This window comes from Lutjanus erythropterus, chromosome 11 (assembly GCF_056507025.1).
Source record: "Lutjanus erythropterus isolate fLutEry1 chromosome 11, fLutEry1.hap2, whole genome shotgun sequence".
Lineage (NCBI taxonomy): Eukaryota > Metazoa > Chordata > Actinopteri > Lutjaniformes > Lutjanidae > Lutjanus > Lutjanus erythropterus.
This window is the reverse complement of record NC_139327.1, coordinates 1,322,170-1,339,481: the sequence shown is the minus strand read 5'-3', so window position 1 is coordinate 1,339,481 and position 17,312 is coordinate 1,322,170. Positions and strand designations below refer to the sequence as shown.

The following is a 17,312-nucleotide window of genomic DNA, read 5'->3' as shown; positions in this document are numbered from 1 at the left end:
AGGCGACAACAACAGCAACTTGTAACAGCAGCACTACCTCAGCACACATGTAACTGATGTGTCAATGTAACTCGTGTCAAATTCAAGGCCCGCGGGCCACATCAAAATAAACATAAGGCTGACCCACAGCTAACAGAGAGAGAGAGAGAGAGAGAGAATATGGACAGATGTGTCAACTTGATGTAAAAAACTTTTTCTGATCATGAATCATAATATTTATGTCGATGTCTGATGTGTGTACTTTTAAATACTTAATTGCTGCATTATTGTAAGTCATGATGAAGAGTCCAGACTCTGTCTCTCCTCTTCATCTCCTCAGTGTGTGTCAGTGTGCAGTTTAACCTTTTCCTAAAATACTGCTGGTTTTGTGGTGTTAAATTTTAAATCTGAAGCCTGCAGTGCACCATAGAAGCTACAGTTGACTTTTCTATTGAAGGTCTCAGTGCGTTTTGGCCTTAATGTTAAATTGAGCAGGTTAGTATGTTCATCTGTACCTGATGGACTGATGGGTTTGTAATATTATTATATGAGCATATTTTTTGTCAAATGCAGTGCCATTGAGGGTTTGCATGATTAAAGTGTGTGATATCTTGTGTGCAGACAAAAAGCAAGCATTTTCAAATGTAACCCCCACCCGGATATGTGAGCTTAAATATTCTGAGCTGAAATATTCTCGTTTTCCTTTGTTATTGTTGAAAAAAAATATTTAAAATCTTATTTATTTTGAGGAAAAAGTTGTTGCAGTCTGGCTGTTCAAATTCATATTTCTGAATAAAACATAGTCAGTTTTAGATTTAATAAAATAATAAGTTTTAGAGTTAATAAATGTTAATCCTGTTTGGCCCGCGACTTAGACTGTGTTTTAAATTTTGGCCCCTTCTATGAGTGAGTTTGACACCCCTGAAGCAAACCTGAAACGGCACATTGAACTCAAGCACCCCCTGTAGCCTTTCAAGGTATGTGCAAGTGAATAAAAAATCAAAAGACACTCCAACGTTAAAACTGATGAAAATAATTGCTGTCTGTGGTTCTATATGGGCTGTGGCAATAATTTTGAAAAATAATAGCTCGCAGCAACATATTGAAAAAAAAAAAGAACTATGAACTAGTTCATTTTTGGAACTGTGAACTTAGTTCAAAATTTTGAATTATGAACTGAACTAGTTCATTTTAAAATTTGTGAACTGAACTTTGAACTAGTTCATGTAGAAAATGAACTTTCTCAACACTGGTACAAAGTTCTGACAGAGTTGGATTCATTCTGTGTCTGGCTTCAGGAGTGATGTACAGCCTATGCAAAATCTTGAATTGCCTCTCCCAGGCAGAATTAGACACGAGGACCTTGGAGGGCTGGCTGCACAGGGCATCCCAGTCCTCAGGCTCTATTGTACCCAAGTCACATTACCGTCTGCCTTTTACTTTAGCAGAATTATCTACATTGAGATTACAGAGATTCTTATAAAGCTTTTTAGTGAAAGATTTAAGTTGCATATTATTTACCAATAGGGATTCTATAGGAGAAATAGCCAGTCCACAAGTGAAACCTTTCAAATTATGCAGAATAAAATTTCGAACTTGTAAGAATTTAAAGAAATCCTCATTGGTGACCCCATATTTTCTTTTCACTTATTGGAATGTGAGGATTGAGCATCCCTGAATCAAGTGCATTTTTAAAAATAATAAAACTCTAATCCCACCTGAACCATAAATTTTTGTAATCCATTGCACCCCAAGTGTCTGTGTGTGTGTGTGTGTGTGTGTGTGTGTGTGTGTGTGTGTGTGTGTGTGTGTGTGTATCCTGTTAAAATGACTAACAGCTGCAGTAGTATGTCAGTTTAAAATAAAACCTTTGTACTCTATTTATAAATGTCATTCATTATCCAGTCAGTACACATAAGGCTTGGTAGACAGTTTTCACCATCATTGCCTCTCGTACTCTTTCTCAGACCACTAATTATTTTGGCAGCAGATGTGACTCAAAAAATTCAGTCAAATTGCAATTTATCAAATCATTTGTTACACATTTGTTCACAAGCAGAAATCCATTTTCCATACTGAAGTGACTGTGTCATGGAACAGTGGGTTTGGTGGTTTTGCTACATTGAATAACATGTCTGAAAACACACAGCACCAAATGAAGTATTATCTGGACGTTAAAAGTACAGGCGTTAGGACTGTCTCCAGTTCCAAACATAGTTCAAATTTGCACATGAAGTGCATTATGAGTTTTAAATTGAAAACTGTGTTGAACTGGTTCTCTCCCTCTTTATTCTCAGAGCTCAGAATGTGCCATCTGCATGTTCCCTTTGATTTAGGCTTGCCCCCGATCTGCTATCTAATGAGCCTGAAAGCTCAATCAATAATTCACTCAAGTTTGAATAGAATCCAGGCTGATCAGATCCAGTTTCATACAAGAACATAATCAGGGTCTTTGAGCAGTCTTGTTGCTGCTCCTGCCATTTGCTTTATCCTGCTTTTTATGTCATGTCTCAAAGTTGTTTGGCTTTAGCCACACTTGTGTTTAGAGGTTGTGTTAAGATTTTGTGGCATTAAAAGTATATGCAATGGAATCTCAAAAGGTGGACCTAAGATGAGAAAATTATGTTAGATAGTTAACAGCACAGTCAGTTTTTAAATTGGTCTTTGCTTATTTTTCAGAGGTTTTGAATTTTTGTTGCAAAAATTCTGCCACAGTTGAAAGCATAGTTTAAATTGTGCAGTGCTTGTAATGTAAGGGTCAAACTGAAACAACTTATTGGTCAGCATTCCACTAATATAGCCGAGAATTGATCTCCAAATACAGCTTTCAGTTACAGTTATAGTACTCTGTACATTCTCTCTTGCGCTGGGTCCAATCCAGTGAACAAACTTAATTTGCTTTGAACTTGTGCCAACTGTTTAAACTGGCATTTGTTTTAATTAGGGATGCACTGATCGACCGGCCAGAGACTGGAACTGGCTGGTTTTCAGCGTGACCGGCCCTGACCAGTGACCGGCCGGTCAGTGTCACACACGTCTTCTGCACAATGGTCACGTCATACGCGCAGCAGACAACCTGACCATGATATCACACCCACCACCGCACACAGCTCCAACTCTGACACATGCTTGCATGAAGTTGGTGTCAGCAACAGATTGCAACAGTAGGATAAGGAGAAGACAGTTACAAGGAGACAGAGCAGCTGAGAATGTTGCAAAACAGCCGTAAACTTTGTACCTCTTCAGGCTAATGTTAGCCAGCAGCAGACTGCTGTTCACAGAGGGACACTTAAAATCTCACTTCCTGTTCTGGCTGAAGAATAAACAACCTGTGTTGATGTGTCTCCTCAAACATTTTCTCATCCAGACTCGTTTAACTTTTGCATCTGTTTTTCTCATGGCAAAGCTTTAGTGCAGCAAACTGGAGAATGTCTGTCTCCGGTTTGTTTACATCTGCTTCCACAGAAGATCACGTGAAATTGTGTTCCGCAAAATTCCAAGATCTCATGAGATTGCGTTCCCCCTATTCATAATCTTAATATAAAACTATTATAAGGCTTGGCTGTAACCTGGAGGACTTTGGAGAAAATGTAAAATAGTATTTGAATACTGAAAATTAAATAGTCAGTGTTTTAATTTTTCAGTTTTTTTTAAAAAGTTATTTTTTGGGCTTTTTGCCTTTATTGAGATAGGACAGCTTAAGATATGACAGGAAAAAGGGAGAGAGAGAAGAGATGACACGCAGCAAATGTACCACAGGCAGGAATCAAACCAGCAGTTGCTGCAGAGGATTGACAGCCTCAACACATGGTGTGCTTGCTCTACCAACTGAGCTTAAGCTAGGGATCGAAACTCTGTAAGTAGGGGGGAAGAAAAGGGAAAAAGGGGAAGAAGGGGGAAAAATAAAAATGAGGAGAAAAGAGAAAATGAGAGAAAAAATGAGAGACAGTCCAAAATACCCAAATCATTAAAACATTACATAGTTGCCAATGGTGGCTACATAGCAGAATTTTAATTTAATTGCTGAAATGTTAGGGTTTTGGTTGGATGAGAGAAGACTGATATAGTTCTGAAGGTCGCTGGTTCGACTCCCACCTAGTACAAAGAAGCTTAAGTTTACTGGTTGAGATTAGTGAGATGTCTGACCTTGTCTGACCTTAATAAGAAACACTGTCCACTACTGTGTTGTTGTACTCAATAATATTGTTTTTGTTTATTTAGAAATGTTTAAGATACTTATGAATTTAATTCTAAAAAATCTGAGATTGAGTACAAATTTAGTAATACTACTATATTTGTTCAATGTTAAAAGGTTGTTTGGGCTATGAACTAGGTGAGTGTGTAAACAACAGTTTTATTTAGGTCAGATTTCCAGGCACTGTAATAAAATTAATTGTCTGACAGGTAAAACCAACTTTTTTCTTAGATTGTTCTCTTTTCTGTACAGGTAAGTATGAGGGTTCATTAACAGGGGAGTATAAAGCAAATATTAGGTTCAAAAGATGAGGGTTTAAGGCTGTTATGTGTAGACTTCATTATAATTCATGTAAATTAATGTTCTTTGTAATGACTTTCACTGCCTAATGTTTGTAAAAAATCTACCTATTTCATAGTAGCCATACTGATATGAACTTGTAGGGTAAACACAGGTGTTCTCAGTACTATTAATGGTGCCATTCCATTTAGTGCAGCAGAGCCATTCCAGTGAGACAACATGCACAATAGCAGCATCCTCACTCTGAATGGAACAGAACCTTCATTAGACCTATAAAACAATTTGTATCATATTTGCTACGCGAGTTTCTGAGACCTCTGTTTGATCAACATGATCAATACTTTACGTAAAAACCTGTTGTATACGACTTGATACATGTATTCTGCCATCTAGTGGATTATCATTCCACTGCAGGCAGTGGAAGGGCTTTTGTTTTGGCCTTTTCAAAATGGCTGCTGTCATTAAATCTTCCACACACTTTTGGCAGGAAAATCTTTGCTAATTTTCAAGAAGTTACAGTAAGAATAACATTTATATTGTAACTCATTTTTAAAAATAAATATTTTCTGTATTGAAACAATGCATAATTACTAAATAATTCATTCTTTATATTACAGAAAAATCGTGTTAAAAATGTGTATATCAAATTTGATACTCCAGGTATATAAGGTGTTTTATCGCTGAATGGTCATGTCACATTTTTGTGATGTTATCTACATCATTCCTACCACAATACACATACTATTTTAATGATTTATTTAATCTAATTTATGATTGAAATGCCATCTTAAAATACATTTTGGATATTTTCACAATAACAATTCCTCTGAAAGCATAATCGTTATGCTATATTGACCAATTTGTTATGTGTCTTTGTTATGTGTATTTTTAGATGTCAAAAAGAATAGAAGAAGATGAGAGACAAAGAAAGTACATGGAAAATGTCATCAACATGATAATGGATGACAATTCAAGTGACATGGGGCAGTTAGGGGAAGATGATGAGGAGGATGAGGAGGAATGGGCTCCTCAGGCCATGCATGATGATGAAAGGTCAGATAGCAGTGATGAGGAAGACTATTGAGATGAAAGTGTAGCCCAGACAAGCACAGAAGTTGAGGTCCCAACAACAACACAGGACACACACAGTCAGAAAGGAGTCAGTGAAGGGCAATGCAAAAAGCAAAGAATACAGATGAAGAAAAATACAATATCAAGCTCCATCGGTCGATTTCATTGCATGTGTTGAGGAAGGCACAGAGGACAGGTGTGACTGGACACCATACATGTATTTCAAACAGTTTGTCACTGATGAAATGCTACAGGAAAATGCAGAACAAACAAACCTGCACAGTGTACAAAAAGAGTGCAAGTAAACAAAGAGATAGAGCAGGTTCTAGGCATGTACATGCATATGGGGTTAGTACAGATGCTTTGTGTGAGAGCCTACTGGGAGATGGAAACAAAACTCCCTGCAGTTTGTGATCTGATGTCTCAAGATCAGTTTCTGAAATTGCTGACAATAATTCACTTTCAGGACAACCTCAGTGTGTCTGATGATGCAAAGAAAGATACCTAGATACCTAACTGTGGAAGCTCAGGCCATGGTTACAAAAACTGTGAGAACAGTTTCTCTGCATACCTCCTGAAGAATGCCATGCAAGCTGCAGAGTGCCTCTTGATTTGAGAAGGGATGGCATTGATCATTTTCCAACATGGGAAACCCGACAGAGATGCAAGCACTGCACCGGCAATCACTTCTCACATGTCTACTGTGAGAAGTGTAAGGTGTATCTTTAAGCAATAAAAAGGCTGTAAAAATTTTATGGAAAAAAAAACAAAGAGAAAAAATTCCTGAAATGTTCTATATTGTCAAATTGTTATGGGCAAAATTGGTTTTTGTATCTAAAGTTAACATTGTAAGCAAAAAGTTGCCAAAATCGCCCAATGTATCATATGTGATACAAAAAAATGTCATAAACAAAATCTCAGTTCCAAAAAATTTGAATTTTCTGGCCCTTTTTTGATGGGTCAGGCTTTACAGGGTTAGTATCGGTCTGTTGAATTTAATGCAATTATTTTTTCGACCCACAGACAGACTGTTTTACAAGTGGACAACTAGTTTATATAAAGTGTATGCTGGGACAAACACTTGTGTTATCTTTACTGATTTGAACAAAACCATAAGTCCTATTCAAGTAATATCTCTGACTCAGAGAAATGACTGACTGCAAGTTTCAGAGCACAGCTGTATCAACATTTATTGTTTCACATCAGTTAGGAAAGAGATATATACTACCAATAATAATGATACTACTACTGCTACTACTACTACTACTACTAATAATAATAATAATAATAATAATGATAATAATAACAACAATAATAAAAATCATATCACATTCTACACATCTTTCCTCTACCTTTTCCCCTCCTCTCTGTATGAAAATTGCAGAAACACACACAGACAGAGAAGACAGTGGATCACTTTCATTCATACAACATCTGGTACTGAGCAGAGGTGTCAGTGTGTTCATTTGTGCTTTGGAATGTAACCGCTGTGAAACAATCAGAAAATAAGGCATTAAAAATGTGAGGTAAACATTCAACTCTGAATGGTGCATTTACAATGCTGCACATTCAACCTTAAAAATAGCTAGAAAATTATCAAATACCTGAAAACTCTAAATAAATAAAAAAATAAACGATCAAGACAGTTTAAAGCACCATACATAACACACTGTTTGGATTTACATTACATATTTACATTTTGGATTTTTTGATCTGTTCCAAATACAGTTCTTTTAGGATTGTCTCTGTACTGAGGCAGTAGATAGAGCCCTGATACTGGCTGTGCCCAGTCTCTGCAGTCCCAAACTGTCCACACTGTCCCAGGGACGCTGGGATTTGTTGAGGTTGAACTGTCAGATGAGGTGGTGACGGTGCTGGATGAGGGCTGAGAGAAAAGAGAAATTACATACAGTTAAGCCCGAAATTATTCATACCCCTGGCAAATTTTGCTTAAAATTACTTTTATTAAACCAGCAAGTTTTTTTTTTGGACCGGAAATGACACAGGCTTCTCCCAAAAGATAATAATAAGATGTACAAGAGGCATCATATATACACACACAGACATTCTATGAGAGGCATAACAATACAAATTATTCCAACACATTTTAAAATTTTCAATACAATTAGATAAACTCTCATGTATCACAATGGATAATAAAAAAAACATAAGATAAGAAAACTCCTCTTCAAGGGATAATAAAGTGAGGTGAAATGAAACCAGACACTATGAGATTCACAGAATTTGGAAGAGATACACAACAGCAGATCCTAGTTTTTCTTTAAGTATTGTAAATAACATTAGGAAATGGTTACCACATTCATAAGCAATATATGGAATCATACCTGAGGTTTATGGCAAGGCCGAGGTTAGGCTTGAGTGCAGCGCTCTGCGACTTGACAAACTGGGGAATGATAAAATATCACAAATTAAACAACCACTGAGGTGTACAGGTCAAAGCTGTACACATGTATTTAAAAAGTGGAACTTGATTTGATTTTTCAGAGAAGAGCAGTTTTAAGTACCATTTGAAGGCTTAGTTTGGGTCCAACGTGACTTGTAGAAGAAGAGGGTGCAGCATTAGATGGAGAAACTGCAGCAGAGGCCACAGTTGCTGAAGAAGCTGGACCAGCAGCAGCAGCTCTGACCGTGTGCTCCTGAGGTGTCTGAAAAAATAACAAACAAACCCACATCCATGAATACAAGGCAATCTTAATAATATATATTATGGTCAGCTTCTTAAATATGAGTATTTTCTGACAGTAAACTTAATATCTTTGAGTTGTGGACAAAACAAGACATTTGAAGATGTCATCTTGGACTTTTGGAAACTGATCAATATTTTTCACCATCATTCTCCATGGCGTGGTGCTGCTTGGGTTGGGATGCCATGTGAGGCAATAGGAGGTGCTCCTCTCCAAAGACACAAAACTTATGTATAATATTATATAATAAAATAAAATAACCATAAATTAGTCATTTCTATCATCTACAAATTGCTTAACAGGAAGCATCTTATTATGAATGCATTATAATGAAGTCGAGTAGTGCTGCAGAGATGCTCTGGCCTAAAAACCCTTGTACAGACCTCCAAAAATGTCACATCATCATGACTGAAACTTTTTTTTGGTGAAAATGAAAATTGTCATGCAAAAAAGATTAACACTGATAATGTGTCATATCACAACATCTGTCAAGATAATTGCAATATGATTTTTGTTTTTGATGTATCCTTTAGCCCTTCCTATTATAATCATTGTTTTTCTCAACATAATACTGCATTGTAGGGTCACAGTTGAAATGCTAGCCTATAAGTCATCATCTTTATGATCATCATCTTTAACATCTTTATGTTCTCGGCTAGCAGAGCGAATCTAGCGAAGTAAGACTGTGGGCGAGTTAAATCAGCATTTTACAAGTTAAACACACGATATTTGCTTGTGATAAACAGCATGAAATGTGAAAAACTTTTAATGAACTTACCGTGACAGATGCCGGTGAGATTTTTTTCTGCCAGCTCTGACTTAGTAACAGCGCACCGAACAGGGACTGTGATTGGTTGAAGCAGCAGGGGGAGAGTGAAGTGTTTGGATTGGTAAGAAATGGAGAGGAGGTGTCTTATGATTGGAAAAAAATGGACGGGGGGATTTATTTGATTGGAAAGAAATGGAGAGGGGGGATTTTTGGATTGTAAGAAAATGAGAAAATGAAGCGGTCCAACACGCTTTAGGGGCACCCATGAACATCCAATTAAATTTTTACAAGAAAAGTTGCAAAGATATTTGTGAATGCTGTTAATTACTGACTAAAAATCTGAATCGGCCAACATTGGAATCGACAGGTCAGACCCTTAAAAAAAAATCGGAATCGGCCAAGAAAATTGAAATTGAAATCTCTAGCTTTAATGTAAAGTACTGGTAAGTAACAAAAATGTAAAAGGACACCCTCAGTTTAGTCACACCTTCAGCATAGTCATAATTCTTCAGTGACATTAAATACAGGAGCTAGACTCACAATAAAGCATAATCATACATAACATAACTAGCTTCAAGAAATGTTACAGCCACCTCACTCATTGTTAAAACTATAATCCAGCACAAAAATGAAAATTGTCAACATAAATCTAAACGTTCTGGACATCTAGAGCTGCAACTAATTGATTAGTTGTCAACTATTAAATTAGTCACAAATGATTTTGATACTCTAATTTCAGTGTCTGTAATACGAATATTTTGTGTCTTCTTTACTTGTCTGCCAGTAAACTGAATGTCTTTGGGTTGTGGACAAAATATCCGAGGATGTCATCTTGGGCTTAGGGAAACACTGGCCAACTTTTTAAACCATTTTCTGACATTAAACAGACCAAATAACAAATTGATAAAACAAGAAAATAATCAATCTATGCATGAACATGAACAAAAAGTAATGTTGCTTTTTGGAACACAAAGTACACAATGCATTGTGAGACAGTTAAAAATCGATACAAAAGAGAGAAAAAGGTATGTATGCTTCTGACATGGTTGGATATACTGTGCATAATTTTGCACACTTCAAACTTAAGAAACACTTTCAAATTCTGTTTCCTACACCCACAGTAGTGTTAGTGGGACAGAGGAGTGAGGATGGGAGGAGGAGATGAGGATGATATATTGCACTCTCCCACTTTCACCCCTCGAACCAGGAGATCTGTCTCCTCGCTTTGAAAATCATTTCCCTTTGTTTCCGCCAGGAAAGTTCGGCGTCATGCTGCCATCGCTTGCGCTCCTGGCATACCTGCTTCTAAAGGTGATGAGAGCCAACTTTCTGGTCGGCTTATTACATATTAGGCCTAAACTCACCAGTGAATTAATGAGGGCACTTGGGCACATCTGATAGGTGTATCCTGCTGTGTGCTGGTGGTGCAAGGGTCAGAACAAGGCAGGATACCCTTGCACCCCGGCGCAAAACGGAGTGGATTTGGACATGCTTTGAATAAATTAAATCCACTTGTGCTTTAAATCAGTGTAAGATAGGGCCACTTGTGTTCAAAAATGAAAAGGACAAGAAGATCACAGCCAAGATTAAAGCTGCATGCAAATATTACAAGAGGGCGATGACTTACACAAGTAGCACAACCAACATGATGCATCATGTCACCTGGCAGCATAGTGAGAAGCTCAAGTCAACACCACCTGAGCAAAGAAACTGTTAGAAACATGAGAGCTTTACTTAGTTTATTTGTAGAGATTTCATTTATTTGTTTTATTCATTTAGTTACACTGATGTGGAATTTGTTTTAAAATATCATTTCAGTTGCACTTTTAAGAGGAGGACATGGGTTGTCTAGCACAGTTTACCTCAGGGATAAAAAAAAAATTAAAAGGGAAGTATATATATATATATATATATAAATATATAAATGCATTCATTGCATAGTTTGTGTTGTGTGAAAAAATCGGCTTGTGAAGCCAGTATCGGAAACTGTATTGAATTGTGAGTCAAATGCATTGTTACATCCCTACAAAATAGCAAACTTTACAACTGTAGTTTTTAAGTTTGCTTATGTGTTTGCCTAGAAGTTACCATGGAATATGTGAGAGTGACAGCAGTTGGCGGTACGGAGTTAAGTTGCTAACCAGTTTGTGAAATGCATTGCTGGAAAGTTAAAGGAATAATTCACCCAACACCCATCAGTCATCATCCCCTCACCCTTATGCTGATTGTGGGTCAGGTTTATTTTGTTTGTCCACAAAACACTCCTGGAGTTTCACAGGAAAACAGTGTTGCAGAATCTCTCAAACAATGGAAGTGAATGGTGACCAGTTTTCAATGTATAAAATGACTGAAAAAAAAAAAAAAATTGCCACCATACTGCTTTTCTGGCATAAACCAAGTCTTCTGAAGCCCTGATGTGTCATTTGCACACCGTAACACCACACACACCCAGTTCAGACAGTGTGCATGTGAACGGGGCTCCAAGCTAAGTATCTTCAGTGAAGATTCAGGGTAAAAACATGATGTAAATAACATATTTTCATCAGCTTGGCATGTTGGGTCTTTAGGAGACTTGGATTACACCAGATGAGCAGTATGGAGGCTATTTTTCTACATTTGAGAAATAGTCAGCATTCATTTCCATTGTTTGGGATATTCTGCAATACTGTTTTCCTGTGAGACTCCAGCATTTTTTGTGGACTAAAAAACTAAACCCAACCTTAAGTTGGCATGAGGGTGAGTAGATAATGACTGAATTTTCATTTCTGGGCAAACTATCCCTTTAATATACAACGAACTCATAATTTTCCGCTTTCAATATAAGTCCGATATAACCCTGTCCCTGACTGTTTGCTCTGTTAGCGAGATAGCTAGCCAGCTATAATTCGTCAGTACAGTCAGTAACAAAGTTTAATAAGAAAGGTAATATGAAGCCTTGTTTTGATCCGCTCCCATTTTCCCGTACAAAGTTGCTACATTATGCTGTGAATACCACTGTGAATACCAACTCAACGCTTCCTGTATTGTCAAACATTTACAAGACTGTGTTGTGGTAAACTTACAGCTCCACTCTGATTTATTGGCATAGGTTCTCATTACATTTCACTCAGGAGCATCTGAGTCACATGCACAGCATTAGTGGTCCAGTCCAGTCAGAGGGGAACCCTTCAAAGAAGGCCTAACATATCAGCATTTCAATTGTTATACTTTATTTGTAATATACAGCTCATATAATATATATAGTATTATATTTCTAAATTACATATCGTTCATTTTTTTAGGTTTTCAGCTCACTCATCTGTCTATTTAAATATCAGTAACACTTGTAATTGTTCTTCTGCATTGTAAATTTTTTGTACTTTTGTTTTTTTTTTTTTCTCATGGTACATTGTGTATTCTCTTACTCTTCTATTTATGCTGTTTATTCTGACAGTATTTGCAGTACAGTATCTTTATTCATATTTCTAGTATTATTATGTTTGTATACACCAACATGCCGCAGCAAATTCTTTGTAAGTGAAAATCTATGTGGCAATAAAACCATTTCTGATTCTGATTCTAGCTTTAACCTCATTTCCTAGCAACTGTGCTTCAGAGATGAAAGGGTTACTCTCCTCAGAACAGTAAAATTAAGCTAAAGGTCAGAGCTGGCTCACTGGTTAGGACTTCATCATAGGGACAGAGGACCACGGCCCTTGTGTTTGTTTAGAAAGTGACAGGTGAATTTACCAATCACATTTCGATTTACGGTGGGCATGGCCATAAATAATTCCCTTAGGCCTTCTCTTAGTAATATCTTGCTCTAGACAAAGCAGACGAGACACACACTGTTGCTAGGTGGCTAACTTGGTAGTGCTGACATTTCAAGGCAGACTTTCACAGTGTAGCAGAGGATCTGCATAGGACTGTGTTATTTAGGAGACTGAAATTTCATTCCCGAGTCTGTTAGAAAACAATTTTCAGACACTTGAATCTTCTTTTTTAAAGCTACTTCCAACAGTGCAGCACAGCAGGCAGAGCTGTGTTTGTAGACAGAGATAATAGAACTGGATATCTATGGTCGTGGGGACAGGAGGGGAGAAATTGAATAAAATGTCTATAATTCAACACAGGTAATGAATGCAAGTCATCAATTTTATATCAATTTTATACTTTAAGGACACAGAAATAATACATGATGAAAATAATAAATAATCAAAAGGGTATCTCTTTGGCATTAAATGGAAGCTTTTTAAAATATAAATCTTTGCATTGTTGAGGCTCTACAGTTGAGGTTAATAATAATAATAATAATAATAAAAATAAGAAGAATGAGAAGAAGAAGAGGAGAAGAAAGGAGGAGGAGCAGAAAGAAGGAGGAGAAGGAGGGGGAGAGGAAGAAAAAGGAGGAGGAGAAGAAGAAGGAAATTTACAAGATTACTGAGAGCTTTGTAATTGATGAGGAGGATCTTGAAGTGGATTGGGAGCCAGTGAAGGTGTTGCAGGATTGCTGTCATGCATTCCTTACACTCTTATGTCGACTTCTCTTTTTTTCGACATCCTGGCTGCGCCTAATGGCCAAACACAGAGACACATGGATTCAAACGTCAGTGTAGGCTCAATGAATCCTCTGCACAACGTGACGTGACCGAGGCAAAACGATCGTCACCCTCCAAAAAACTTACAGTGGCGAACAGCGATGTGTACAGCAGCACGGACTCCATCAGTATGGCGGGTGATGGTGTGATTGATAGCAGGATAGCAGTGTTTGCTGCCCTCTAGTGGGTTTGACCACACATATATTGTAAGGAAATTAAATATAAATAAACAAAGATAATAATAATAATAATAATAATAATAATAATAATAATAATAATTATAACATAAGTCTATGGGTTTGACATGTTACAAATACACACTATAGACACTTGCTATTGTCATTAGCTACCTGGCTGCCTGCTGCTTATTCCTAACAAAAATCTTTTGTGCCTTTTTGCTGCTTTTTGGTGTGTCTGGCTGAGTTTTCACCGATCTAAAATCCAAGACTTAGCAGTCACGGTTTGCCCCTGAGTCCGATTTTTGTCTGGTTTGAATTTTTTATGTCAGCTTAGCCGTAAATCTTACCAGGGACAAACTGGAAATGGCCTCTATCTTGCAGTGGTCTGTACAAATAATGTACTGACCACACTGTAAAGAAAGTAGACATGGTATTGCTGCCTACTTCTGTTACTAGAGTACATAGCACAGTGGATAGATTAGAAAATAAAGAAATGTTTCTGCTCTTAAACACAAACTTTTTGCTGTACATTATTATTAGCTAACTTGCTAATTAGATTACACTAAAAAACAGAGCTTCAGGCCTTGTGCATACTTGTGGCTCTTTATGGAAACCCTAAAACCATCAAATTCATACCTCAAAGGAATACAGAAGTGCTAAGAACCTAGAGCTTGAAGCATTTCTAATTATCTCACTTTTAGGTACCTACAATTAGCAGTTATTTGTTTTGTTGTCTGTTACATGCCTTTCCTGTTTGTGTAGTGAATTTTTGTGTTTTATGTTTTGCAAAGGAGGTTCTGATGTTGGTCCTGTTAGCAGCATCCCTCAAACACATTTGTGGGAACATTACTCTACAGACCAGTGAAGAACTGTTGGGTTTTTGGTATTATGAAATATTCTATGTTTTGGCTCATAAGATCTAAAGGAAGCCATCGAAGCAAAACTCTTTCTCCTGCATTCATTGGTTCTAAACCAATCAGTGCTGTTTTGACCAATGTCTGACTAAGCAGATTTTCATCCTTTGTTTTTATTTTTTGTGAAAAACACTTTTTAAAGTAATCACTCTAAGAATCACTCCATATTTTATTTGTATTTTGTATCACTCTGTGTGCTGATGTGGATCAGAATCCAAATTCATATTAAAAATTGAAACATTTTCTATTAATATTTTAGAGAGTGCATCCTTGGCAGGTGCATTTGTTTGAGTCCTTTGTTTTGTTTTGGAGTCCTGCCAACCCTGATGTAGATCTTTTTGGTTGTGATAAGGACTCTAATATGTGATAAATCTGTTTTTTGTTTTCTTTTTGTGCACCTTTAGTGTGCACAAAAAGTGCACACTAGGGTGTTGGCATAGCAATTCCTTGGTGGTAGTTTCACAACATTTATGCAGTATTTAATTTTAACAAAGTAATTAAACATGCCACCATCTAACATCTAACTGTCCCTCCACAGTTTCTCCTGATGACCCAGTGATAGTGGGGGCCCCGGTGGTAAGTTTAAGGGCTGGTGAGCACCTCAACCTCACATGTCACGCAGACAACGCCAAACCTGCTGCATCTATCATCTGGATTCGCAACGGTGTAGTGCTGAGTGGAGCCATGTACTCTAAGGTATGGCATGAGACTAGCCCTCTCACATGAGGTTTGGTGCTGTGTGGTATGAAGAGTATTAGATGATTTTCCTGAAATGGTCCGCCCTCCTGCCACTTGGTGTTTTGTGAACATCAGCTGGCAGATTTCTGATTTTCAAATGATCTCTGGATTTACAAAATACTACAAAAATAATGTTTACTATACCTTCTTTTTTAGAATCAGTATTCAAGGATGCAAGGTGATTTTATTTATCATTTAAGAACAAGGTTAAATTGAGATTTAGTTGTTGAACATAATTTGAAAGTTTACTTAGTGCAAAGCAATCTATTCAATTTGTGTACAAACTGAAATACTGTTTAATTGAGGTGTTGGGCTCACAGAGTGGCAGAGGTGACACTTTTTGTTACAAATAGTGTTATATTCATGTTCATGTTAACTTTTTGCAAAGATCATTTGGCTATTAATGCAACCATCCTAAAATTGCTGCACAACTGCAATGTTAGATATATGAACTGCCTCAATCTCTCTCTCTCTCTCTCTGACAGTGAGCCAACACTCACACTATATATATATATATATATGTATATATATATATATATATATATAGTGTGAGTGTTGGCTCACTCATTGGTTAGGACTTCAGCATAGGGATAGAAGGCCACAGCCTGTGTGTTTGTTTAGGAAGTGACAGGTGAATTAACCAATCACATTCTGATTTACACTGGGTGGGACCAAAAATAGTCCCCATGGGCCTTCCTGAATGACAGCGATATCTTGCTTGAGATGAAGTAGGCAAGACCAGTGCTGTTGCTAGGTGCCTTTATAGTGCTGCCTTTTTCAAGGTGGACATCAGCAAAGGACTGTGTTATTTAGGAGACTGAAATTACGCTTATCCCCGAGTCTGTTAGAAGACAATTTTCAGACACTTGAATCTTCTTTATGAAAGCGTCTTACAACAGCAAAGCTCAGCAGACAGAGCTGTGTCGGAAAACAGAAATAATAGATCTGGATATCTATGCTACATGTAACTGTGTGGTACTGAAACAAAGAAATAAGAATGATAAAAAGAAACTCAGAATGATTCATATAGATTATTAGAGCTCTTAATACCAAACACAACCTTAATTCTAATTTATCCAAACAATGGTAACAGAGTAAATGGCAATTATCTACTGTTTAATACAAGTTTAAGTACAAAAAACACTAACAACTTATTACACACAACTTATTACAGCAAAATCTTTTTTCCATTTTGTTGCTTTTTTGGTGTGTCTAGCAAAATTTTGGCCAAACTGTAGTCCCAGCTATGATAGTCACTGTTTGCCACTGTTTTGTAGAGTTGGGATTTTTCCATGAGGGCCTCTAGAAGTGAGTATTAGTCCTCAACAAAGCTGGAAGTGTACAGCATAAGGGCGCTTTGGCATAGCAGATGCAAACCAGCATCAGTCTTGCGATTACAGTCCATTTTCATTGAGCACTTGGCCACCCTGCTGCCCCATCCTGACATTGCATTGATGACCAGCCTTGACAAATAGGTTTTTTACCCTGTATTGTCATGTAAGATGAATTATGCTAATTTTAGTAAGAATGTTGTGCCTAAAATAGTGATGACACCAGTCACCAGCACCAGAGAAATGATCCTCCTGCTGTAGTGAGAGTATATTGGCTCCTCACTGTAGGATCTGTCTGTGTTCATTTCACAAAGGTCTTGTAAAGGCATCCGATCAGCCAGAAACATTTGATTCAATCCATTCGTCTCATCCATATAGTCTTCCTCCACCACAGTCTTACAATGTTACAGGAATTAAAGTTGTTTGTAGTAGAATTTGAAGGCTGTTCTCATAATCTCGGCCAGTGCTTTTCTAAAGGTTTCTCAGCTGCCTTTTCACCTGACCCAACCTCCTGCTAATTTTCAACTACTTATGTTTGCCTCCTTTTGCAATGC

At 37.2% G+C, this 17,312-nt stretch overlaps 1 protein-coding gene across 1 annotated transcript in view; it reads left to right on the top strand.

The window, feature by feature from the left end:
* The window catches only part of LOC146318500 (kin of IRRE-like protein 3), a 462,133-nt gene that overhangs the window by 284,285 nt on the left and 160,536 nt on the right, over positions 1–17,312 (top strand). Inside the window, exon 4 of the mRNA XM_084730401.1 lies at positions 15,228–15,385. Within this exon, the coding sequence (XP_084586527.1) occupies positions 15,228–15,385 (158 nt within the window). The remainder of the gene's footprint in view (positions 1–15,227; positions 15,386–17,312) is intronic.